Genomic DNA, 27,328 nt, shown 5'->3' on the forward strand with positions numbered 1-27,328 from the left:
ACATAAATTAAGGATGCGTCGCATAGGGTCAGCGGTAAAAAAGTATCGATTTCTAATAATTTAAGACGAGCCAAATATTCATCGATTATACATTTTAACAGTACATTGATTACAGAATCTTTTGGTACCATGCAGACACCAGCGTACAAATTTTTAATACGATAAACGTAAAATTAGGATGCGTCGCACAGGGTCCGCGTCAAAAAAGTATGAATTTCTAATATTTTAAGACGAGCCAAAAATTCATCGATTATACATTTTAACAGTACATTGATTACAGAATCTTTTGGTACCATGCAGACACCAGCCTACAAATTTTTAATACGATAAACATAAAATTAGGATGCGTCGCACAGGGTCCGCGTCAAAAAAGTATGAATTTCTAATATTTTAAGACGAGCCAAAAATTCATCGATTATACATTTTAACAGTACATTGATTACAGAATCTTTTGGTACCAAGCAGACAACAGCGTACAAACTTTTTCATTTGCTATACATAAATTAAGGATGCGTCGCATAGGGTCAGCGGTAAAAAAGTATCGATTTCTAATATTTTAAGACGAGCCAAAAATTCATCGATTATACATTTTAACAGTACATTGATTACAGAATCTTTTGGTACCATGCAGACACCAGCGTACAAATTTTTAATACGATAAACGTAAAATTAGGATGCGTCGCACAGGGTCCGCGTCAAAAAAGTATGAATTTCTAATATTTTAAGACGAGCCAAAAATTCATCGATTATACATTTTAATAGTACATTGATTACAGAATCTTTTGGTACCAAGCAGACAACAGCGTACAAATTTTTTCATTTGCTATACATCAATTAAGGATGCGTCGCATAGGGTCAGCGGTAAAAAAGTATCGATTTCTAATATTTCAAGACGAGCCAAAAATTCAAAGATTATACATTTTAATACTACATTGATTATAGAATTATTTGGTACCAAACAGACACCAGCGTACAAATTTTTCAATACGATATACATAAAATAACGATGCGTCGCACAGGATCCGCGTCAAATATGAATCGATTACTAATATTTTAAGACGAGCCAAAAATTCATCGATTATACATTTTAACAGTACATTGATTACAGAATCTTTTGGTACCATGCAGACACCAGCGTACAAATTTTTAATACGATAAACGTAAAATTAGGATGCGTCGCACAGGGTCCGCGTCAAGAAAGTATCGATTTCTAATATTTTAGGACGAGCCAAAAATTCATCGATTATACATTTTAATCGTACATTGATTACAGAATCTTTTGGTACCAAGCAGACAACAGCGTACAAACTTTTTCATTTGCTATACATAAATTAAGGATGCGTCGCATAGGGTCAGCGGTAAAAAAGTAACGATTTCTAATATTTTAAGACGAGCCAAAAATTCATCGATTATACATTTTAATAGTACTTTGATTACAGAATTATTTGGTACCAAACAGACACCAGCGTACAAATTTTTTCATTTGCTATACATAAATTAAGGATGCGTCGCATAGGGTCAGCGGTAAAAAAGTATCGATTTCTAATATTTTAAGACGAGCCAAAAATTCATCGATAATACATTTTAATAGTACATTGATTACAGAATCTTTTGGTACCATGCAGACACCAGCGTACAAATTTTTTAATACGATAAACATAAAATAAGTATGCGTCGCACAGGGTCCGCGTTAAAAAAGTATCGATTTCTAATATTTTGAGACGAGCCAAAAATTCATCGATTATACATTTTAATAGTACATTGATTACAGAATCTTTTGGTACCATGCAGACACCAGCGTACAAATTTTTTAATACGATAAACATAAAATAAGTATGCGTCGCACAGGGTCCGCGTTAAAAAAGTATGGATTTCTAATATTTTAAGACGAGCCAAAAATTCATCGATTATACATTTTAACAGTACATTGATTACAGAATCTTTTGGTACCAAGCAGACAACAGCGTACAAACTTTTTCATTTGCTATACATAAATTAAGGATGCGTCGCATAGGGTCAGCGGTAAAAAAGTATCGATTTCTAATATTTTAAGACGAGCCAAAAATTCATCGATTATACATTTTAACAGTACATTGATTACAGAATCTTTTGGTACCATGCAGACACCAGCGTACAAATTTTTAATACGATAAACGTAAAATTAGGATGCGTCGCACAGGGTCCGCGTCAAAAAAGTATGAATTTCTAATATTTTAAGACGAGCCAAAAATTCATCGATTATACATTTTAACAGTACATTGATTACAGAATCTTTTGGTACCATGCAGACACCAGCCTACAAATTTTTAATACGATAAACATAAAATTAGGATGCGTCGCACAGGGTCCGCGTCAAAAAAGTATGAATTTCTAATATTTTAAGACGAGCCAAAAATTCATCGATTATACATTTTAACAGTACATTGATTACAGAATCTTTTGGTACCAAGCAGACAACAGCGTACAAACTTTTTCATTTGCTATACATAAATTAAGGATGCGTCGCATAGGGTCAGCGGTAAAAAAGTATCGATTTCTAATATTTTAAGACGAGCCAAAAATTCATCGATTATACATTTTAACAGTACATTGATTACAGAATCTTTTGGTACCATGCAGACACCAGCGTACAAATTTTTAATACGATAAACGTAAAATTAGGATGCGTCGCACAGGGTCCGCGTCAAAAAAGTATGAATTTCTAATATTTTAAGACGAGCCAAAAATTCATCGATTATACATTTTAATAGTACATTGATTACAGAATCTTTTGGTACCAAGCAGACAACAGCGTACAAATTTTTTCATTTGCTATACATCAATTAAGGATGCGTCGCATAGGGTCAGCGGTAAAAAAGTATCGATTTCTAATATTTCAAGACGAGCCAAAAATTCAAAGATTATACATTTTAATACTACATTGATTATAGAATTATTTGGTACCAAACAGACACCAGCGTACAAATTTTTCAATACGATATACATAAAATAACGATGCGTCGCACAGGATCCGCGTCAAATATGAATCGATTACTAATATTTTAAGACGAGCCAAAAATTCATCGATTATACATTTTAACAGTACATTGATTACAGAATCTTTTGGTACCATGCAGACACCAGCGTACAAATTTTTAATACGATAAACGTAAAATTAGGATGCGTCGCACAGGGTCCGCGTCAAGAAAGTATCGATTTCTAATATTTTAGGACGAGCCAAAAATTCATCGATTATACATTTTAATCGTACATTGATTACAGAATCTTTTGGTACCAAGCAGACAACAGCGTACAAACTTTTTCATTTGCTATACATAAATTAAGGATGCGTCGCATAGGGTCAGCGGTAAAAAAGTAACGATTTCTAATATTTTAAGACGAGCCAAAAATTCATCGATTATACATTTTAATAGTACTTTGATTACAGAATTATTTGGTACCAAACAGACACCAGCGTACAAATTTTTTCATTTGCTATACATAAATTAAGGATGCGTCGCATAGGGTCAGCGGTAAAAAAGTATCGATTTCTAATATTTTAAGACGAGCCAAAAATTCATCGATAATACATTTTAATAGTACATTGATTACAGAATCTTTTGGTACCATGCAGACACCAGCGTACAAATTTTTTAATACGATAAACATAAAATAAGTATGCGTCGCACAGGGTCCGCGTTAAAAAAGTATCGATTTCTAATATTTTGAGACGAGCCAAAAATTCATCGATTATACATTTTAATAGTACATTGATTACAGAATCTTTTGGTACCATGCAGACACCAGCGTACAAATTTTTTAATACGATAAACATAAAATAAGTATGCGTCGCACAGGGTCCGCGTTAAAAAAGTATGGATTTCTAATATTTTAAGACGAGCCAAAAATTCATCGATTATACATTTTAACAGTACATTGATTACAGAATCTTTTGGTACCAAGCAGACAACAGCGTACAAACTTTTTCATTTGCTATACATAAATTAAGGATGCGTCGCATAGGGTCAGCGGTAAAAAAGTATCGATTTCTAATATTTTAAGACGAGCCAAAAATTCATCGATTATACATTTTAACAGTACATTGATTACAGAATCTTTTGGTACCATGCAGACACCAGCGTACAAATTTTTAATACGATAAACGTAAAATTAGGATGCGTCGCACAGGGTCCGCGTCAAAAAAGTATGAATTTCTAATATTTTAAGACGAGCCAAAAATTCATCGATTATACATTTTAACAGTACATTGATTACAGAATCTTTTGGTACCATGCAGACACCAGCCTACAAATTTTTAATACGATAAACATAAAATTAGGATGCGTCGCACAGGGTCCGCGTCAAAAAAGTATGAATTTCTAATATTTTAAGACGAGCCAAAAATTCATCGATTATACATTTTAACAGTACATTGATTACAGAATCTTTTGGTACCAAGCAGACAACAGCGTACAAACTTTTTCATTTGCTATACATAAATTAAGGATGCGTCGCATAGGGTCAGCGGTAAAAAAGTATCGATTTCTAATATTTTAAGACGAGCCAAAAATTCATCGATTATACATTTTAACAGTACATTGATTACAGAATCTTTTGGTACCATGCAGACACCAGCGTACAAATTTTTAATACGATAAACGTAAAATTAGGATGCGTCGCACAGGGTCCGCGTCAAAAAAGTATGAATTTCTAATATTTTAAGACGAGCCAAAAATTCATCGATTATACATTTTAATAGTACATTGATTACAGAATCTTTTGGTACCAAGCAGACAACAGCGTACAAATTTTTTCATTTGCTATACATCAATTAAGGATGCGTCGCATAGGGTCAGCGGTAAAAAAGTATCGATTTCTAATATTTCAAGACGAGCCAAAAATTCAAAGATTATACATTTTAATACTACATTGATTATAGAATTATTTGGTACCAAACAGACACCAGCGTACAAATTTTTTAATACGATATACATAAAATAACGATGCGTCGCACTGGATCCGCGTCAAATATGAATCGATTACTAATATTTTAAGACGAGCCAAAAATTCATCGATTATACATTTTAACAGTACATTGATTACAGAATCTTTTGGTACCATGCAGACACCAGCGTACAAATTTTTAATACGATAAACGTAAAATTAGGATGCGTCGCACAGGGTCCGCGTCAAGAAAGTATCGATTTCTAATATTTTAGGACGAGCCAAAAATTCATCGATTATACATTTTAATCGTACATTGATTACAGAATCTTTTGGTACCAAGCAGACAACAGCGTACAAACTTTTTCATTTGCTATACATAAATTAAGGATGCGTCGCATAGGGTCAGCGGTAAAAATGTATCGATTTCTAATATTTTAAGACGAGCCAAAAATTCATCGATTATACATTTTAACAGTACATTGATTACAGAATCTTTTGGTACCAAGCAGACACCAGCGTACAAAATTTTTCACATTTGACACTTAAGAAATATATGTTCAACATATATCTTTACAATATTTAAATTTTTATTAAAATCACATGTGATTTTTTTTTATAAACTAATTTTTATTATATATTTTTTATTTTTATTATATATATTTTATTTTATATTTTTGTATAAAATATCTTTAGCGTTTAGATAATATTGCACTTTGTTCAAGTTAATTTTATGCTTAATAAATTAATATTCTCAGTGTCATATTAAATTCAATATTAATATTAAATCAATATTAAATGCTAGAGAAACTGCATTCTTTGCAGTCGTACGAATAAAGGATTATTTAAAAAAATTGTATCTACAAATTTTTTTATTTTAAACGAAATGGAATTTAAACGAAAATATCCGGCAGATCAAAGAATTTTTTTGTCAAGGTTTGAGTAGACAGCCACTATTATCTCTGAATGTATGAATTATTCCCAATCGTTTTTATAGATGCGCAATCATGCTAGAAATGAATTTTGCAAAAAAATACCATTAAGTAGAATTTCATGGTATACAATCGGTGCATATTCCGTGTTAACACGCATATTGCACGCAGGTATATACACGTGCGTATGGAGGGCACGTCTAGGGAGGTGCGGGTGCACTTTCCAAAGAGGGACACGCAAACATTTAAATCGTTAACGTAGAAATTGGATTGTCCAATATGGATACACTTTTATTTATAGTCGACACGATTCGCGAGCGCAACACGTGCGATGTTCGAGGACCGCACAATCGGCGAGTATAAGTTGTTCGTGCGTTTAATGACAGAGGGTATGTTGCGGTCTATTCGTTCATCAGTGATTCGTTCAGTAAAGTGGATTTAACTATTTTCAAACAAAAAAAAAAAAAAAAAAAAAAAACGCACGTTTTATTGTCCGTACGCGGACAAAACGGCAACGTGCGTTTTCTAATTTTCACGCGGTATACCGATTTTTATTGTTTCAATTTTAGCGGGATTTGATTGTGGAAAACTGCACTTCAAATAGATAAAAACGTGCGGATGATGAAAGATATGGCACACAAAAACTATCGTGCATGATGTTTTAGTGCTATTTATTATCTAGAGATTTTCTGGCTAATTCAAAATTGATTTTTTCTTTAAAGAAAAATCAAGATATTTTTAATAATATTTTAAATATAAATATATGAATGGGAAATGCAGAGATTTTTATTTATATCTCCGTATGGGGATGCAAATAAAATATAATAAAAAATATAATATAAAATTATATTTAATTATTATTTTAGCTAAATATAATATAATGTAAAAATTAATAAAATTAATGTATAAATTAAGAAACATAAGTAATCCTTCTGCTTTATTTTCATAATTAATATATTTATAATGCACAATTTTAAAATTTCCGCAAACGCAAACGATGAAGCAAGATAAATATTCGAAATGCATATTGCTAAAAAGTCTGTTTAATGCATATTTAATACATATTGTTAATGTGTGTCTGTCTCCACAGACGTTCTTTGCGCAATATTATTTTGCACAATTTTTATACGCGAGTTTTCTCATTTACACACACAACGGTGCAAAAAATACTATCAATCGCCCATCGAAACTTCAAATTTATCGTTCTGTTTTTATTTGACATTTTGTCTGAAAAAAGAGACACAATCGAACAGCGTCGATTTGCCGTTTTTGATTTTGGTTATTGCATAAAACGAATCGTTCGATATTACCCCTGCGGTGAACTAAATCTATTTTATTAACGATATTTTTTTTATCTTGGATTTCGAATAAAGGAATATTGTATGTGAATGTATTGCGAAAGTTTATAAAAGCTATTGAATCTTCAATGCGAACAATTTTTCAAAAAAATTCCAAACATACACTTTCGGATATATTTTATGGTATCACATTCGTTGTAATTAATAATTTTAAGCATTCTGTATATTTGCTTTGTTGTCAGATTTTCATGTAATTTTTCATTTAAGAATATTCTGAATTAATCAATATGATGTTTTTCTGTACAAATATTGAGTTCGATATTCAATAGAAGAAAATAAATACTATAAATATAGATTTGTTATTCTATGTCAAATTAATTCATTACCTTATTAAATTAATTTAAATATTATTTAACATAAATATTATCAAATATTATATTTCTCTCTTATGCTTTTTAGTATAACATTGATCAAACTATGTTATTTAACAACATGAACAATATTATCATTATCAATAATATAAAGTGTATGTGAAAAAGAAAATAGCTTCTCGCACTTGATACACCAAAAAAAAGTTTCTTCTATATATTTATATCATCTTTTTATCAGAGTAGATATTGCTGAAAGATGCAGATTGCTTTTTCGAAATCATGTTGTTCGAAGAATGACTATTTCGTCCTCGGAATGTAAAATGTGACGAGACATCGTCGACGTACGCTACTTCACATTCCATGACGTAATGCATAATGTATACATGTATATATATACATTATGCAGTTCATAGTAAATCATGAGCCCAACTGCGAAAGGGTATGCTAATATACCGGGAGGCAAAGAAAAAAAAAAAAAAGTGCGGACTGGAGCCGCGGGCCAAAAGAATATTACAACGGCGAGAAGTTAGGACGCTTACGACCAAGTCGACGCGTTCTTTCTTCCTGACGTGTCTCGTCTTGAACTTACTGTATTTGTAACGTCGGTCCTTCGCACGGAACATTGTCATCTGCCAGTGTGAAGCTTATGTAAACTGTTCGAGAGAGCGAAAACTTTCTATACGTATATAAAACGCGCAGTCGATTCTCTTCAATTATTTAAAACTCGATACATTGACAGAATCACGTCATTTCGTTGGAAAAAGTTAGGGGAAAAAAATGTCAATAAAAGTTAGTTATTTGCGAAATATAAAATATGAAAAATATCTTCGCATTGTGCTTCTCCAAATAAATTATTTATTCATTTATTATTTATTTAGGAGAGTAGAGAGAGAGAGAGAGAGCGAATTTTAATCTCCATAATTCTCTTACATTGAATTGTCATTTTTTAATTTGATTATGCTGTATTTATAATTTTTCAATTAAAATATGTTTCTTCTTATTTATGTCATTTGGTGAGAAAAATCTATTTAAAAAAAGTCAATATCGTAAAAAGCTAGTTATTTGTGAAATGTGAAAAATATTTTCATGGTTTTTCACTAAATAAATAATTTATTATTTACGTGAGTAGATTTTTAATCTTCATAATTATCTGTGATATTAAATTTTCACTTTTCCATTCGATTATACTATATTTATAATTTTCCGACCCAAATATATTTCTTCCTGTTTACGTTCTCATTGTCGCGTCATTTTATTGGAAAAATCTATGTATAAAAAAAGCCGGTAATAACATAAAAAGCTAATTATTTGCAAAATATAAAAAATACCTTCATTTTGTGCTTCTTCCTCAAATAAATAATTTATTACTTACGAGAATAGATTTTTAATATATTCTCTCCACATAATTCTTAATTAATCCATGATTCCATGATTCTTTTACATTAAATTTTCACCTTTCCCCGCTCGATTATTTACAATTATCCGATCAAAATATTTCTTCCCATTTAAGCATTCTCTTTACTATCCTACATCCCTACAAAGTACACTTCGATATTTTGGGAGTTCCCCGTAACCATCTTCCGGGGAAGAGAGAGAGACAGCGAGTCGATGGTCGGATAAACGGCGGAGAGCCGTTGAGACCGCACGCCGCTTAAAATTACGGGATGGCGGAAGTTGGTCGAAAGTTGGCGAGGGGGTGAGAAAGGGGTGACGGGGGGGCGAAGTTGGCTCATTCCGCGCATGACTAACTGCCCGCTCGTGTATCCGAGCTTCCGTAAACTCCGCCGAATACCTGGCACGAATACTCTCTCCAGCCCTCCTCGGAAACAGCCACACGGCCAGCGATTTCCGGGGGTTGAGGGATGGGGGGTGAGAAGGGGACGACCACGTGTCTAGCCACTTCGGATTCACTTTTTGGTATTTTCGCGCGTTTGAGAGGGAATTTCAGGTTTTTATCCATCAATGAACAAAATAATTTGGCTGTTTACGAGAAGTGGATGACGTTTGATTATTGTTACAATTGTTTTATAATTCTTTCTTGGAATTTTGTTTCTTTCTTCGAAAAGGAAAAATTTCTTCAATGATTTTTCAGCTCGATTAATCCATCGATATTTTTTTTATTATGCGATGGAGAATAATTCAAATGAATTCATTTGATTACAAAATGTATTTGCTTTTATCGCGCAACGAGACATTTCCATTAATATTTATCAGAGAATATGACAACGTCTATGTACGTAAACAATCGTGAAATTTTCACGGCAAATGGCTTTATTGCAATTTCAATCGCGTATAGATATATAGGTATACATATACATATATGAAATCGCAGACGACCATCGATTTATCGTCCCCGCGGCACAAAGATCTTTCATTCCTCGATATATTTTATCACAGTTTCTCTCTCTCTCGTTCGATATTTCGCGCAAGCATAATGGATACACTGCATACATTGTCGGCCGGAGAATCTCTCTCTCTCTCTTTCTCTCTCTCTCTCTAAGGTAAAAATGACAAATATATGAAATGATATGCAAATCCTTGTAAGAAAGACGGATCTCGTCGTCGTCATCGTCGTCGGTTTTCATATTTCTCAAGCGAGTCACGGAAGGAGAGCGACGTCTCTCTCACCTATGGCTTTTCCATTAAAGCCGCATCATCAACACACACCCTGATGCATGATGAAGTTTACTTTGTTTTTATTTTTTGCATTGTTCGTACACGGCATTCCGGCAGGACGGAGAATGAGAAAATCAACTTATCCACTTTTCCTCCGGTGGAAACGCGAGAGAGAAAAATCTTGTAATCGCATCGTCCACGATATATATTTTATATATATAAATATATATATATATATATATATATATATATATATAATAGCGATGTTTTCTTCATTCGCGATCGCAATAAATATGTCGCGTAATGCGTAAATCGAATTAATCGTATATTGTTGTTTACGAGAGAAATATGATTTTAATATTTTTTTATTTATTTATTTACGGGATAGCAATCCCTCTTGTATTAATTACAGAAAAATAATAACATTAGTAAATGACGTGTGATATTAAACAATGAAACAGAAATAACAAATATAAAATTAAGTACATTTTATTACTGATAGTAGACGCTAGGCATTTATAAAAATTCTTAATCGGTAATTAATATGAAAATTAGAATATTTATGAGCCTGAAAAATTATTCGTAATTTCGCGCCGAAATATTGGCTCACCGTAGTTACGGAGCTGCGGGGGAGAAATGATGAAAAGGTTGGTACACCTGTTCTTATTAATTAGTTACGTGTCACAGTGAGACGTTACATCTCGAAAGATCTCGTCGAAATTATTTCGTATTCTTTCCTGAATCTCGCGACTAATTAAATCGACAAGTAAGTGAATTTTCGAATTAATTGAGATGTGCGATAATAATTAGCGCCTTCGCGATTGACGCGAAAATATATCGTGTTACGTGAATGTCGGTGCAGTTGCTTATCGCGTGCATTGAATTTATCGTATTATTTTTCAAACGCGCGAAAGAAGCTTTCCTTCAGTAAGAAATAAATACGAAAGGCGATTGAAACTCGAAAAAGGATCGTACATAGGATTACGAGAAATATTGTCACTTTCACTTTCACGAAATTCGTTCGCGGGACCGTGCGTGGCAGGGGGGAGGGGGGAGGTACCATCTTTTTGTTTAGGTTAGCGCGCTCGCGTCGCAGTCCTCGCGTGACGCGTCGATCGGAAGGTCCTTGGCAAAATATCTCCGTGATTTTCGTCGAGTTTCGCGTACGAACGGGATGTCGGGAGTGCTGAATCGCACGGGAACTGATCGTACATTGAATCTATCTCGTGGACTTTCGTATTAATCGACGTACGCGATAACAATCATCTGTTTTTTGCCGGTATTCGTCGGTTGTTGGCGAAACAGTTGCGTGATTTTCATTCAAATCTCGTGTACGAACAAGATGTCGGGAGTAGCGAATTACACGAGAAGCGATTGTACATGGAAAGTATCTCGTGGATTTTCGTATTAATCGACGTGTTAATCGACGTGTACGATCATCTGTTCTTTTTTTGTCGGTATATACACGAGTTCGCGATGGAGAAATATGTCGCGTCGCGGACGGCGTGAAGTTGTCGCCGCAAGGAAGAGAAGTGGGGGAGAGGAGTAAGTACTATCTTTTTGCCTTGGTTAGGGCGGCTGCGTCTCAGTCCTCGCGCGTCTCTTCGATCCAAGTGATTTCGACGAGATAAATCTGCTATTTTCGTCAAATCTCGCGCGCGAATGAATATCGCTGAATTGTGCGACGAACGTTAGTGCATTTAAATTTAAAGTATCAAGTGAATTTCTCGACGTAATTAAAATGCGCGATGCTAATTAACTTAATATTTTCTATCGATACGCGAGTTCGCGGTTGAAAAGAATATGTCGCGTCGCGAGTGAAGTTGCTATTTATTTAAATTGAGTCGTTTCGGCGAAATCGATACATTTCCTTTTTAGCGGAATCTCGTGCGCAAATATGTATATATATATCGGGAGTGTCGAATTTTTCTATGCGTATTCGTGTGAGTGAATGTTTGGCGATATGGCTACGACGTTTGGCGTCCAGGATATTACATCAGCGCATCAACCGGTGAATACTATATATTTTATTTAGTATTATTTAATATTATTTCCTTATATTGACTTGCGTGATAATTTTGACACAAGCGTTGTATTTTCTTGCTTCCTTGCATAATCATTTGCATAAAGCATAATTAATGAATCGTAATTAACCCCTTACCAGTGTCTGACGCCTATATGCGCAAAAATTTTAGTGACCACCAGTGTGTCTGACGCTTATAAGCGTCATCATAAAAAAATTCGATAAAGACCAATTTCAAACATTGCGATTTCAATAAAACTTGGTGTGTAGGGATTTTTTGGGTCGCTGAATCCAAATCTGAAGTTAAAATTGCAAAATTAAAAATATAAAAAAACGTCCGATTGAAAATAAAATTGGTTTTTACGTCACATTCTGGGTTTTTGGGGCCACTGAATTCAAATTCAATATTATAATCATCAAATTGAAAATGGCAGATCCAATATGGCTGTCATGAATTTTGAAAATTTTCGATTTGAATATTTTCAAACTTTGCAGCATCCATGTTGGATCCGCCATCTTTAATTCGATAATTTTGACATGAAATTTGGATTCAGCGACCCCAAAAACCCCCAAGGAATATTTTTTATAAATATTGAAAAAAATGTTTGTCAACACACGGCACAGAAACATTTTTTTCTGTACACTGTTAAAGGGTTAATAATAATTTTAACGAGCGAACTGTTAAAAGTTTTACGAGCTTTGTTAAAAATTTTAGACAATATTTTTCTTCCCGGTTAAAATCAAGTAGTTTCTAATAAGTCGTGTCGCAGGATTATAATGCGGGAAAGGGAAGTTTCGGACAAGGTTCATATTTCACGTGGTCGTTCATTTTACGACTCGGCGAATAGGTAAGAAGGTTGTTACCGCTGGTATCCGAAGGCACTTCCATGGTGGCAAACTGTTTCCAAGTAATCGCGAGAGAGTCGCATATATTATATTTACATCATCCGCCATCGAATTTAACCCGGGACAAGCGCGCGTTGTTTGATCTATGGGATAGGGCTTCGATGGTAGCTACGAGATATAAACCCCCGATATTTCTTGCACCGTGAAAGTCGCGATATGCGTCACGAGGTAATATATGGCCGAAGATAAGAGAGAAAGAGAGAGAAAGACGAGGGAAGGGAGAGGGTAAGAAAATAGTGAACTCGAAAAATCCATCAATTTGTTCGATATTTTTTGTATACCTTTTTTTTAAATCACACTTTTATATATAGTTGTATTTTATTAATGTTCATTGTAAGAATACTTCTATCTAATCACATATTAATGAAATTTTGAAAAAATAATTTTTTTATAAAATTAAAAAAAATTTTAATTTTTCAGAATTTTATTGATGTGATTAAATTGAAATATTATATAAAAAATGTTTTATATAAAAGTTTCATGGTAAAAGAATTTTTATTTAACTATATTAATAAAGTTTGGAAAAAGTAATGTGTTTGAAAAAAAATCTTAGGAAGAATGAATTTTTTTCAAAATTTTATTAATATGGTATTAAATAGACGTATTTTTACTATGAAATTTTTATATAAAACATTTTTCGATAATTTGACTGCTTTCCGAGATATATCGCGAAAAGCAAAAAGCTGAAAAAACTGTTCAATATATGAGGAATGGTTTCACCTCTTAGAAGAATCGTTTTCAGGCTGCAACTGAAAATTTGTAAATTCATTTATTTATCTTCCTTATACGTGTAGCAAGTTTCATTAAGATCAGCATTTTCGGGTTGGTGGTAATGGAGGTTTCCCTGTCAGATTTTGTTTTGAAAAAGAATGACCGAATAAAATTTGATCGAATTGAAAATGAGATATTCATCAATCATCCATTTACACTATTGCGAAGCTCAGTGCACTGCACTCAAGAATATATCGATGTATCATGCGAAATCTCGTAAATGCGGTTTCTTCACCGGCATTTCTTATCGAAAGCAAAGCCGGAATTCGATATTCGCATCTGCGTCATGGTATAATGGCTCGATGTTTTACGCCGATGGCGTATATTATACCTTCGAAGACGCGGTTACATCGTGAGACGAGATCGTGTCGTTACCCAAATTCTGCATCGACGTTGTTCGCCTCGAGCGGCAACTCCTCGAGACCGACCTGGGCGTTGTTGAGGAGTTCTGAGGAAAAGCAACGAGGAAGGTGGATCCAAGTGTATCACAACTAAAGCATTATACGGGGTGTTCCCTTATTAGTTGCGAAAATTGAAATAATTTTTCCTTACAAAAATAATATCGAGAAATAAAATACATTATATCGGAAATAAGTAGTTTTGAATTATGAAGATTATTAAAAATTGAGTTTTCTACGAAAGATAACATGTGGGATGGTGTAGATAACAAAATGATGAAATAAATTTAATAGATTTTAGGTAGACTTTGCTTTCGAAGAATTTTATTCTGAGAATTTTGCTTTCGTTATACATATAAGTAAAGTCTCGTAATAAATTTATATTCAAAAATTAAGAAAAATATTAAAATTTGTGTTTGTAAAATTTCATACTTATTGATTTTTTCAGATAAATATTTTCGAATTTTTTAATTGCGAAGATTAAACACTTTTTATTCAAGATAAAATAAAGAAAAAGATTTTGTTATATATGTCTTTACATCTATTAATCGCAAAATTCAAAGATAATTATTTTTTAATTTACTAGTCTCGTATTTACACTAAAAAATTGATTGAGAGGAATATTAAAATTATTTATATTTATAAAATTTTAATGATTATTGGGATTCTTTTATGTAGTTGAAAAATGCTTTTCAAATCTTTTAATTATAAAGAATAAAAATTTTCTATTAATAATTTTTATTAAATTAAGTATTACACATAGAATGTTTTTTAAATTTACAATATAATATATCCTTTCACATTTTGATACACCTTATATAGAAATAAAATACATCGTTCGCCTCGTATTTGTCTAACCAGTCGGCATATAACACAAAGTCGATGAAGCAGAAAAAAAGATCCGAATGAGTATGATCGGGCTCGATAGCGAACGGATGACAACGCTCTCGAACATATCCGGTTTGTTTTCCTATCTCTCGTGGTGACTTGTAAAGCTACCGGATGATATAAAATTGCGCTTTTTGTGGTATAGTCTCGGAAGCGAAAAAAAAAAAAAAAGATTCCTTTACCCTCTTCCCTTCCCTCCCTACCGCGAATCTTCTCGTCCGTTCTCGAATCGTAGCGCATTGCTCGCGAGATTTATCTCGCACTTTGTCTTTCTTAAAGCACCGAGCTCTCTTGTTTCCAGTAAATTAAAAGACTTTATCGTTCACACCTCTCGAGCGTTTCGTTCGGCGAGTAATCTCTTTTTGCGATGAAATACGGCACAATAATTGGCGCGAGTCGCAGTGTGTATTTCGCCGTATTTGTTTATATTTTTATCTTCGAATAAATAATACATGCGAGAGTTCAAGGGGGGCACTTAACTTCTTTAATGCTGGCAGAATTTTCGAACCGTATTTGCTATTATTTTTATATAAAAAAATTGTTTTTAAAACGCGTCACGTTATTTTACATCAAAGGAAAGACAGGGGGAGACTTAATTAAGGAGCGCATTTCTTAGCATGAAATATATATAAAGTATAAATGTGTAATTAAAGTAATTAAACACTATGCATATATGTTATCTAATAATACAAAGTCGCGTAATATAATATTCAGTTAATTAGAACTTGGCGTATACTTTGGTATATGTTCTACTTACACTGAAAACATAAATCTGTGTCATGTCAGATTGTCTGAACTTTAATGTCTTAACGATTAAGATATAAACTTCTTCCGCAAAGTCAACAACAGCGGAGTTTAAATTACTTCGCTGTTAGAGATGCGAATCTTGTACTCGTTGTCGGGAATATAAAGCACTATGCATTTTACATGCGTCGGAGCGTAACAGAAATCGATAATGCTGCTGCAAATTAACAAGTTTATAATAATAACCCATAACGGGGATTCTAATGTCAATTCGATTTTCGCATCGATGATGATTAATAGTATATTGAATTCATTTTTCATACAGAAGTTTCTCTCTCTGCTAAGTAGATAAGTAGATGATATACAAGAGTTTTATTTCAAAAATAAATTTAATATCGAAAATGAAAATGAGTTTCGAAACATTCTTTATTAATTTTCTCATTTATATTAATTTTCTTTTATTAATTATTAGGTATTATTATTAATTATTATTTATTAATATTATATTATTAATATTATATTGATTAATTATATATTATTTTATTATTATATTTTTTTATTATTTATTATTTATTAATTTATTATATATTAATTATGTTTTATTAATTCTCTTTATTAATTTTTTTATTTGAGTTAAGATTTTATTTTTATATTATATATGTGTGGAATGTTTTATTCGTTAGGAAATTATGCATCGATTATAGCTCGCATGATATTGCGATTCACATAATTACTGCATCTCGATTCGGGATACTTATTGATCCAGCGGAAGAGTATCCTTCACAGGATATGCCATAATGCCGCGCAAATCACTCACACAAATCTTCCACGAGACGAATCCTCGTGCCTTTGTCTATCGGACAATTCCCGACAGCTGTGCGCGACGGGTAATCAACTTGCATAAACACGCATGCATAGCTTATGTATGTAGACGCGGGGAGGGAGGGAGGGAAGTGTCGTGAGGGATGTTCGCCGTTGTAACTGATGTGGATCAGCTATGTGCATTCAATTGCACAGGAGTTATGATTCAAAATATAACGCACATCGGGATTGTTTTGTTTCGATGCTTGTGAAATTATATAATATAATATTAAAAATTAAAAAAAAAAATCTTCGCTAATTATATCTCGAGGGAATGTAAATGAGTTTTTGAAACGTTCTTTATTACTTTTTTTATTTATTAATTTTCTTTAATTTTTTATTTTAATAGTTAAAGACTTTATTTTTATAATAATTAACATATATATATAGAAAAGTTACGTTTGTACAATATTTATTAAAAAGAGACTAATTTCAATTTTAATTCACATCAGATTAATTTATTAACATGCCTTAATTGACGTTTGAATTAAAAGTTGCTATTAGATTGCTCATTACGAAATAAATAGATGGGAAGAGATTATATGTATATACACATGTATATACTAATATATTAATCTATGTTTCGGTTATCAGAATTTTTAGTGAATATTCTAACTTTTGAATAATGATAAGTTTGTCTACTTTTGCTAAAAATGAAATTGACTTTTATTATCTCCTCTGTTTAAATCAGTTTTCATCAATTTTTGACACTTTGCATATCAGAGATTTATTAAACTTTGCATATGATATCCGACAAAAAGTTGCAGTTTCGAGATTGTTGAGTAAACGAAGGAGAATACGTTTCTTTTGAGAGCAAAGAGAGAATTTTCAAGTCGATTTTTCAAGTATAAACACGCATGCATAGTTTATATTTGAGTTGTGAATTCGGAAGGATCTAATTTTTTTAAACAATGATGAATATATGGCGCACAGGTAACGCGAACAGGTTCATCAACTTTTCACTTTCTATAGTCTTATCGCTTTCTATGAAGTCCAATCTATTCGCAGTCACTCTTGAAATACGATACACTTGATTAAACGATATACATATATAAATATATATGTATATATATACATATATATATATATATATATATATATATATATAATCAACGTATGCGATAAGTTTCGATTGGCAGAGTAAACAATTGCGTCACAGCGGGGTGGAAATTAATCTGTTACTTAACTTTAGCACATCTACTGTAGCAACGTATCGATATAGTAATGCTTTATCGCGACGTCGAGTTATTGTTACATTGCGTAATTGCTGTCGTTACGTCACAACAAATGTAATTAAACTTTAATTGCGCAACGTTGCGGGCTAAACCATTACAAAGATACCGGCAAGCGGACCAGCAGAGCTGATTTAAATCGGATTATTGTCCGCAATTAATTTTTCAATTAACCGAGATAATAATTTTTTTTCGGAATATATAATCATCTTTTTGGCAACTATCACGTAATTATTTGTAATGATTTTCTATTATATTTCATTTATTTCTAATCTACGAATTAAAATTGAGTTTATTTTCAAATTTGTAACACTAGCTAAATTTTTTCTAATTTTTTTTATTTTAATCTCGGCAATTAAAATTCTGCCGACGTAAAATCGGCCTTTTGTAGCTGATATTCAGATATTTTTGCAAATTTAGACTCTACTTTTTTCACGACGATTTATAATTGGTTCCTATTCTTTTTTTATGACATTTTTCTGTCCTACCGGTTGATTACGAGTTAAAACGTGCCTCTCTTTGAAACATGGTTTGGTATTTACAAACGATATTTTTGCATTAAAACTGCAGATATGGGTATATGTATATATTACTATATAAAATGCTCAGTTATTGTCGGTCAGCGGGAAGCAGAAATATTTTCAATACAACGTTTTGAATTGGACGCGGTTTTACAGAGTTATGCATGATTGCGGTTTTAGTTACATGTGTGCCCGTTTTGTCAGAATTCTCTATAAAATATAACGCAAGTCACGTCTGCGTAGCCATCATATGTATATGGTATGATACGAAAGAAAGAAAGATAGAGAGAGAAAGGGAGAGGAGAGAAAGAGAGAAATATAACTGTATAATTATATATATGTATATTACTCGATAAATAAACATGTACGGAATTCCATTCAATTATGTATGCATAAATTTGAAACTATCTTTACAACAAAAGTTGATAGAAATTAAATTGCAATAAAATTGGTTAAAGACTAAGGATTGATAATTGAACAGTTTTTATGCCAATACATTTTTTTTAGAATTTATTTATTAAATTATTTATAAATTCATTATAATTTTTATTATTTTTTAAATTTTATTTTTTTCAGCATTTTTATTAATTTTATTTGACATTAGGTATCTGAAATGAATATATATATAGCACTTTAAATGGATATTTTGTGCTGGCTATTTTTATTATCGCTCTTAAGATATTAAACTTTGTACATATACATATATTCGCAGTTTTTATTCATAGAGTGTCTTTAAAAATATTTAATACGCAGCGTGTGATCAGAGTAAAACGACACAATTTTGTTTATTGTTCGGAAGATTTCGTAGAAAATGGAAACCAATTCTCGCAGCTGACCGCGCGACGTCATTGACAGTTTGTATAAATGTAACCTCGTAATTATCACGCGACGATTTTCGGTCGTCGAGTCGAGAAAGTAATGCAAAAACTATCCTCACGCGCCCTCCCTCTTTCCCGAAAGCTCCCGCGAACCTCACGAAGAGCTGACCCCGTTTTGCTTCTACAAACGGAATTAACCCCCCTCGGAAGAGAATCTGCATATTTCTGCATCCGAGGGCTTCAGACGCGGGAATCATTGTTGGCGAAATCACTCGCCGGCACGTCCACCGGCTCTTGCACGGATGCTCAACTCCAGAAATCCGAGTCTGATTTAATGCGAGGGGGATGAGATGAAGCATGCCAGACTTTCGTATAAAGAGAGTAATCTGTACAAAGCCGCGGAGAACCGTAGAATAATTACTGTCGCGAACGAGTAAAAATAAAGGAAATAATTATTTATTCAATTAAATTATGCGAATTTTTTTTATTAATATAACTACGTGGCACTTTACATATATAAATAGTAAATAAATTAATATATAAATAAATAATATATAAATAGTAAATAAAATAATATTTCTTACATAATTTATAATATACAAAGTAAATAAATTTTTGCGAAATTGTTGAATAATATGCGTAGAAATTGGACACGATAATAAAAATTGTCGTGTGCATTGAATGGTGATAAAAATAGATACCGTTACGATGAGAGAAATTAAGTGGCATTCCAATTGCGGCAAAACGATGAGGAAAATAATACGCTCCGATTAACAAATAATTACGCTAATTTATCAGGAATGTTTGTACGACATAACATACTTTAGGATATATTCTCCTCGCTTATTTTTTCGACACGTGCAAACAAGACTTTCCTCCTTACACACATACGTATAAAATATTTCGCGATACGCTGAAATTTCCACTTGAGAAACTTCGCAGCGCCGTGCTATCGATAAGCAACGTCGACATCTATCCGGGCGCGATATATTTCACTCGAGAGAAAAAAGATTTCTCAATGTAGAAAAATATGCCAAGAAAGGCTAAGAGAACTCTAGAGATAATAATAAAAATTAACGAGTAAAAAAATTACATTAAGTTTGTGTTAAAAAATTATATTAAAAAATAAAATTATATTAAAAATTATATTTAAAAAATTATATTATTAGATATATATTAGTATACAATCTCTTGTGTATCATTAACTGAGATAATAATGTAACATCAATAATTGTGTGCAGTTCTGTACACATGAAAATTTAACGATTTGCACGAAATAAGCACCTTTTTCCCCCTAAACCTTACAAGGATAGAACCCACGCTGAACGTTTCATCGAGCGGCTCCTCTCTATTATAATTAATTACGATGTACATACGTTCCTAGCCACGTTATATGAATATGTACGCGGATAATGAGTATCCGTCAGCAGTCTTTGATCTTTTCCGTGCCGGAAAAGTAGCCTATCTCAGCGTTAACCTACGTAAGCGTTCGTGCAAAATATATAGGGCATACATATGTACTATAACGCAAAAATTAATTTTTATGTCGATCGCCTGATAATGCGTTCTCACGTGTGTTTTCACTAATAAATAAATAAACGAAGGGGCATATTTTTAATTCATATAAATGCATGTCGAAAATTGAGATGCTAGATTTTAATCAAAAAATTGAATTAAAAAAGAAATATTCTTAAAAAAAATATTATCTTAGATAAAATTTAATAAAAGTTCCACGAGAATTTCCGGATTTTTCAAGATAGAAAAAAAAAACCTGGCAATCCTCGGTTTTTGTAATTCTCTTTTTCCAGAGAGACCCTGTACTTTATATTTAAAGCAAAATTTGGAATTACAAATTATTTTTTTTTATTATCTATGAAATTCCGGTTAGTGCCGGCGTTACATCGTTCGGAGTACTTGGCAGATTAAATGTTCAGCCAGTCTTATTGAAATGCCGCTATGCTAGCGAGGGATCGCCAGCATTAATTGTCGAAAGTTTCACTCGAACGCTCAAGTTTCTGCTCTTTGGCTTTGCACCCGGTCGTGACGCGCAAAAGCCCTCCGCAAACTTATCCGCCTGTAGATTGTTCGCCGAGGATAATGGCTCAAAGTGGGCTCGGTCCAAAGTTGCAGGATGCTACAGCGAGTTCGACTCGCTATGAATCTGGGTTGGCTTCGTGTTAAAGAGCATACTATCGCTAAAACTCTGGTTAAAGGGACGTAACAAACTGTTTCGCGTTACTTGTGGAACAATGTTTGCCGAGCAAGAGGTTGTCTTTCTTAAATTATGTATTTCTTTTTTCTCATTGCTAATATGCAGATATACGCGATTCGGTAATAAATGCGGCAGAGAGATTCTTATTCTTATAAAGAACTCTCTAAAAAGTGACTTTTCCTCTACAATAAAGACAGAGACGCACAAATAATTTTTCTTTAACTGTACTAAATAAAATATTTCAGTTTATTATGTATTTGAGACAGAAAAATAATAAAATCTCTCTTTTCAAATATTTCAAATTTGGTTTGCTTCAACAAGAATTTGATTCCCTGCCGTAACCGAAACGTAATTAAAATTGCATCATAGCTAAAAATAATTATTATTCTTTCATAAATGATAAACTTAATTATCCATTATTTTTATTCAATTATCTATTATTTGTTGCGTCTTAAATAGTGCAAAGAATCGCGTGAGCTACGAACAACTGACGAATATAAAATAAATATAAAATAAATAATATGAATTCAAATTACATTATTCCATATTGTTGCAAAAAACATCTTTCAAATATTTAAATAAATAGTCAAATCTGATATCTCACATTTCAACGGAGCTATTTTAGTGCCGTACAAGATAAGATCAAACATGTAGGTGATATCGCCACACAAGGCATGTTTACATTAATTATACGGTATATTCCGAGGTTACGATATGTTTAACACCGGTATACATGTATTCTAACAACACTTTAACTCCGATCTATATGCAAAACGTTCGTAAAATATTCTGTATAAAGCAAGAGCTAATTTCATTTCATAAATATCGAAGTTACGAAGTACAAGATTTGTATATATAAAGGTTATCATTTATATACATTTCTTTTTGATAATTATTTACTTTAGGATCGACTTTAAAGTAAATAATTACCTTCTTCACTTCTCATCATCTCTCTCATTACTTCGTTCGGTGCGTCTAATTGCGATGGATCGCGAAAAAAAAATCTCGCGAATAAATACGCAAACGCAGTTATTATTGTAATAAGAACTGCGGCTTCTCGCTCGCGCTATAATGAAACCCAATCCTGCCATTTGCACAACGCGAGAGGAAAAAAAAATCCGCCGAGCTTCCCATTCGCTGTAAAGCTCAGAGTCCAGCTGCCGCATAATAAATGGTCGATTTTAGTTTGTCTCGTTTTACGCCTACCCGATGCGCGAGAATAGCGTCGGTGGGACACTGACTAATGGTCGATTTTGTGCAAACTAAGCTCACGGCAAAAGTTAAGTTGGAAGCGAATAATTTATCAGGCAAGACATCGGACGAACCTTGTTTGCAGCGGTTATTTATTACGATCGCTACTACAACGCAAATCACGGCGTGTCCTGCCATCCATGGTGAAACGACCGATGCCGTCTAGAATGGAAATAGAGAGAGACAGGAGAGATGGGGAGAGAGAATTTTCGTTTAACAAGAAGTAATTTACCGCGAGTATATCATTAACTTTGACTCGAACGGAAACTGCCCTGTCAATTAGATGTTATTCGCTGTTGATTGAACCTTTAAAAGGTATAGTAATTAAAAACTTATTGATTAAATTGAAATAATTATTAGATCGATACGTTAATTAAGATGTAATTAAAGGACGCGTATTTTACGACCTTAATCGTGTAGAATCAATTTAATTTTGCATTTCTCTCTGGAATTATCTATCAACATAATAACAAAGTGATACCGCAATTAAAATCGCCGATTCCTCCAGTAAGATACGTCTGACCATTGCAATCCAGAATACTTTGCTCGAACACTATCTTGATAATAACTTTGAGAGGGAACACTTAGAGTAATGAAGTGCATCAGCAAGATGGCGAGGAATCATATATAATACGAACCAATGAAACTCTATGTAACGGAAATTGGAAAATGATCAACGCGTTATCAGCCTTGCTACCTTCCAGTTTCGAAATGTATGTCACTGCTATTATCTACATCGCGAACTTTTGCTGCGAAATGTAGTCGTACCTTAATTTTTCGCTACACAGTTATACGCGGAGATCAAATGAGAAATTTATTTCAATTTACCATCTCTATACAATCGCACAAATTTAACGCTAAATAAAAATTTACAATTTACAAAGAATAAATATTTAATGTACATAAAATATTCCAAGATTAAAAAGCAGAATCGTAATCGAAACAAATATACAAAAACAAGATATTAATTAGTTTTGTGAAAATTCCAGTTAAATGATTAGATTGTATTAAATTATATTAGATTATATTAAAATAGGATAGGTTATTTAGTTAAATTCGTGCTGAATAAAACTTTAAATAAAAATACATTCTCTATCCGAGAACTTATTATGGCCGCCAACAAAATATCGCTAATTGGGCTATATCGAAGAAACCCCTGCTTGTGGTCGAAAGCTTCGCCAATCTGGGCAACAGCTCGGCTTTCGAGGGTCCGCTAAGCCCCTCTGCTCTTCAACGTGGTGCTAACTCAGCACTTTTCAACGTGTATTTTAAGGGCCAACTTGAGCTCCGCTCAAATACCGGCTAATAAAGGAACTTGTTGTCGCAGCATTGTGGCAAATTTTGATTTCATCTTTCATTTCGTCATCTTGATTCTATCTTTCACGCGCACATCGGCGCGAAGTACTTTTAACCGCTTAAAATTGTAAAAAATTGTAAAAAGGAAAATCTATAAGAAATATCACGTTTTTTTATATTTCTTTCGAGAATATTCGAATTTATGTTTTATTTTTAAGGCACACAAGCAAAAATCTTGAAATTTGAAAATCCTAAAATTATTATTAGAGAAAATTATTTTCTAATAATTTATTATTAAATTTGAATTATTAAACATTTACATTTTCGTAAAAATACTTATCACTTGCTACATTTTATATAATAAAAATCCGAGTTATTTCTAAGATTGGATAAATTTTTTAAATAATTTACTACTTGTAATTGACTAGCAAACTTTTGATCATAAAAAAAATGTTCTTTTTTTTCCAATAAAAAGATTCCGAATGTAATTGTAATATTATAAAAAATAATAAAAGACCGTGATTAAGCTGTATTAATTAAACGAAGCGTATAATGAAGTTGCAAGAGAACATTAAAGAGAAAGTATAAAGGGGAACTATCCGTAAATTGAAGTTTGTTATCTAAATTTTGCTGAATATAAAAAAATGTGTTACTTAATGTAATCTGTATTATTCAAAGCAGAAATATCTGCGGAGCACAAAGGACTTACTAAATATTTTTTCCTGCCATTCACGATGCGTCCAAATATTTCAAAGGCTTGCGTTATATCAGATTTCACGATATGATTGAAAAATTGAAGTGTTTCCTAACTAAACGTTCAATTACGAAGGCAAACATGAAAAACCATAATTTGTTCTGTCATCCGTCGTGCAATGCAACAGTTAGCGCAGCGCGGCAGGTAACGTTATTGAAACAATATATTTTTCGGGGGTCAATTCGTTGTCCCGAAAATTGCGTCCCTCCGTTCAACCTCGAATAATCGGCTGCCCGTGAAAGACAAAGCGTATAACACGTTTGACACGAGGTATTCATCTCTCCTCTACAACAGAAAAGCTAGACGTCGTTTCTGCCATTCGTTCGCGAACAGAAAGAGAGATTAATCGTTACATAAATTGCCGTATAAATCAACTTTCACGTACGTTGAATCCTTCATCGGATTTCTCCTATTCTCGGATTTATATAAAAACGGGATTTGTCAAATAATATAAAATAAAATACTAAACGTAACACATAAGAATGAAAAAAAATGTATACATATAATGGAGTATAATCTCTTTTCCTTCCTTTTAATCTTTCGTTATAATTAATATATATAAATAAATAATATATATATATAAATATATATAAATAAAAATTAGATGTAATAGAAAACTATTTTTCAAATTATGAGAGAGAGAGAGAGTGTGTGTGTTATTTCTTTACAATTTTTTATTAATATCCATTAAAAAAAAAACAAAGTTATCATTTTTAATAATTTTATAAATTTGCTATTAAGTTTATCATTGAAATATATTCCAGTGTCACACTCATTTATAATACTTTCGTATATCGCAATTACTCTAATTGATTTCAATTATCTTTATACCTGTTCATTCGTGCGAAGCATGCATATCAGACTTTAATTTGTGTCACCTGATTTGACAGACTATATAATATTGCAAAACAACGTTGCTCTCGTACGATGTATTTTTTGGAATCACCGGATATTGCAACGCGCTTGATATTTACAATTCCGCACATGAAAACAGCAATGCGAATAATTCGAGTTGACATACGAAATTACATACACGTGAATTCGTTTTACATGCTACATAAATCTGATTATCCGACTGATCGATTAAGTGTGACATTTCCGGATTCTCTCATTAATTCTTCTCATTAATCAGAAACATGATCTCCGCAATTGCCACGTTTACATTCCAAGGATTAATCATTGCTTTGTCATAAGATTACATCGGGACTAACAAAGAGAACCTCGCGAACCCAAAAATTTATTCGCGTTCACAGAGTATAGCGGGATTAAAATGGACGGCTCAAGATGGAGAATTCTCCTCCACGCGACTTCTGTTTTTTCGCTATACGTATTTTTTTGTTGGCATCCAAGTACGATACGAGCTTATCGTCGTTAGCTCAGCTATGTCTGTTGTGCAAATGTTCGCGCATATCATTTGCATTATCGTATGCTTTCACCTCTTTACGTTCTACTGGCTGTGCTAAGCTGTTCATCGCGTTCTTCTTTTCATTTATCGATCTTTTTATACATTTGAATTTTTATGATTGAACATGTTATTGCATCTATAGCTTTTGGATCATAAAGAATGAAGATTTTTTTTCCACGAATTTATCTGCAAAAGTACAAATTGATAACAGAATTTTTTAAGCAAAAAAGAAACGTTTTATCAACGAAATTATTATAACAAATTTTTTTTCTTTTTGCATTCAAATTCTTTTTTTTATAATATCAAAGAGTGATTTTCTAGTGATTTTTTCATTGTAAATTGTTCGTTGGATTTTAGGCAAGAAATCTTTGCATTGATTATTATTAGATCATAGAGCAGATTATATATCTTATTGTTAGATCAAGGCAAAGAGTAATTTTTTCGAATTTTAATTCACTCGTGACACGAGAAAGTTACATAACCAATCTCTGTTAAACAATTTCTCTCTCTATTTTTCGGTTGGTTTTATATTTTATTCGGAGAACTATTTTACATTGAATATTTTATATTTGCTCTGCATAGTTACAGTATTCCAAATGCAAATTTTCGTTTGATGTGGTCGCATAGTATTGACTAGGGAATAAAACTAAATTTTTCACAGTTCCTTTTCTGCACGCATAAGCAGGGTCAAAGCACATACATTTGGCATATGTTACATGTGCGAGAGCACATTTGAAATATTCGAGTAAATACGATTTTTGTAAAATTATAATCAAATCAGGTAAAATCTTCTCGATCCCCTTTTCGATATTACAAGGATTAAATTTAGAAATTATCAACACTTTTCATTAAAAATATTATATAATTACATAGTTTTACAATTTAAATTGTAATAATTTATATTTGATGATAAAATATTTTGTATATTTTTTTATATGAACAAATTTTATAAAAAGTTTAGACATCTATTTCTTATTTCTTAATTTATAAACAATAATTGGAATAGTTTAATTGTATATACATCTGATAATATAAAACAATATGAAAATAATATAATAAAGATAGTTAGACAAAATAAATTAAATGAATTTAAATTAATCCAATAAAT

At 32.4% G+C, this 27,328-nt stretch overlaps 1 protein-coding gene across 7 annotated transcripts in view; it reads left to right on the top strand.

Moving 5' to 3' along the window:
- LOC145946157 (venom dipeptidyl peptidase 4) overlaps positions 1 to 27,328 on the top strand; it is a 366,319-nt gene that overhangs the window by 166,659 nt on the left and 172,332 nt on the right. The window contains exon 2 of one of the 7 annotated variants that reach the window (XM_083055642.1): positions 11,714 to 12,151. The exons of 5 other annotated variants lie outside the window; for them this stretch is intronic. In XM_083055642.1, coding sequence (XP_082911768.1) covers positions 12,092 to 12,151 — 60 coding nt within the window. In that variant the 5' untranslated portion in view covers positions 11,714 to 12,091. The remainder of the gene's footprint in view (positions 1 to 11,713; positions 12,152 to 27,328) is intronic. One more of the 7 variants, XM_083055643.1, reaches the window with a different exon arrangement.

This window comes from Prenolepis imparis, unplaced genomic scaffold (assembly GCF_030444845.1).
Source record: "Prenolepis imparis isolate NDT839.2.m4 unplaced genomic scaffold, iyPreImpa1.0 SCAF_15, whole genome shotgun sequence".
NCBI classification, from domain to species: Eukaryota; Metazoa; Arthropoda; class Insecta; order Hymenoptera; family Formicidae; genus Prenolepis; species Prenolepis imparis.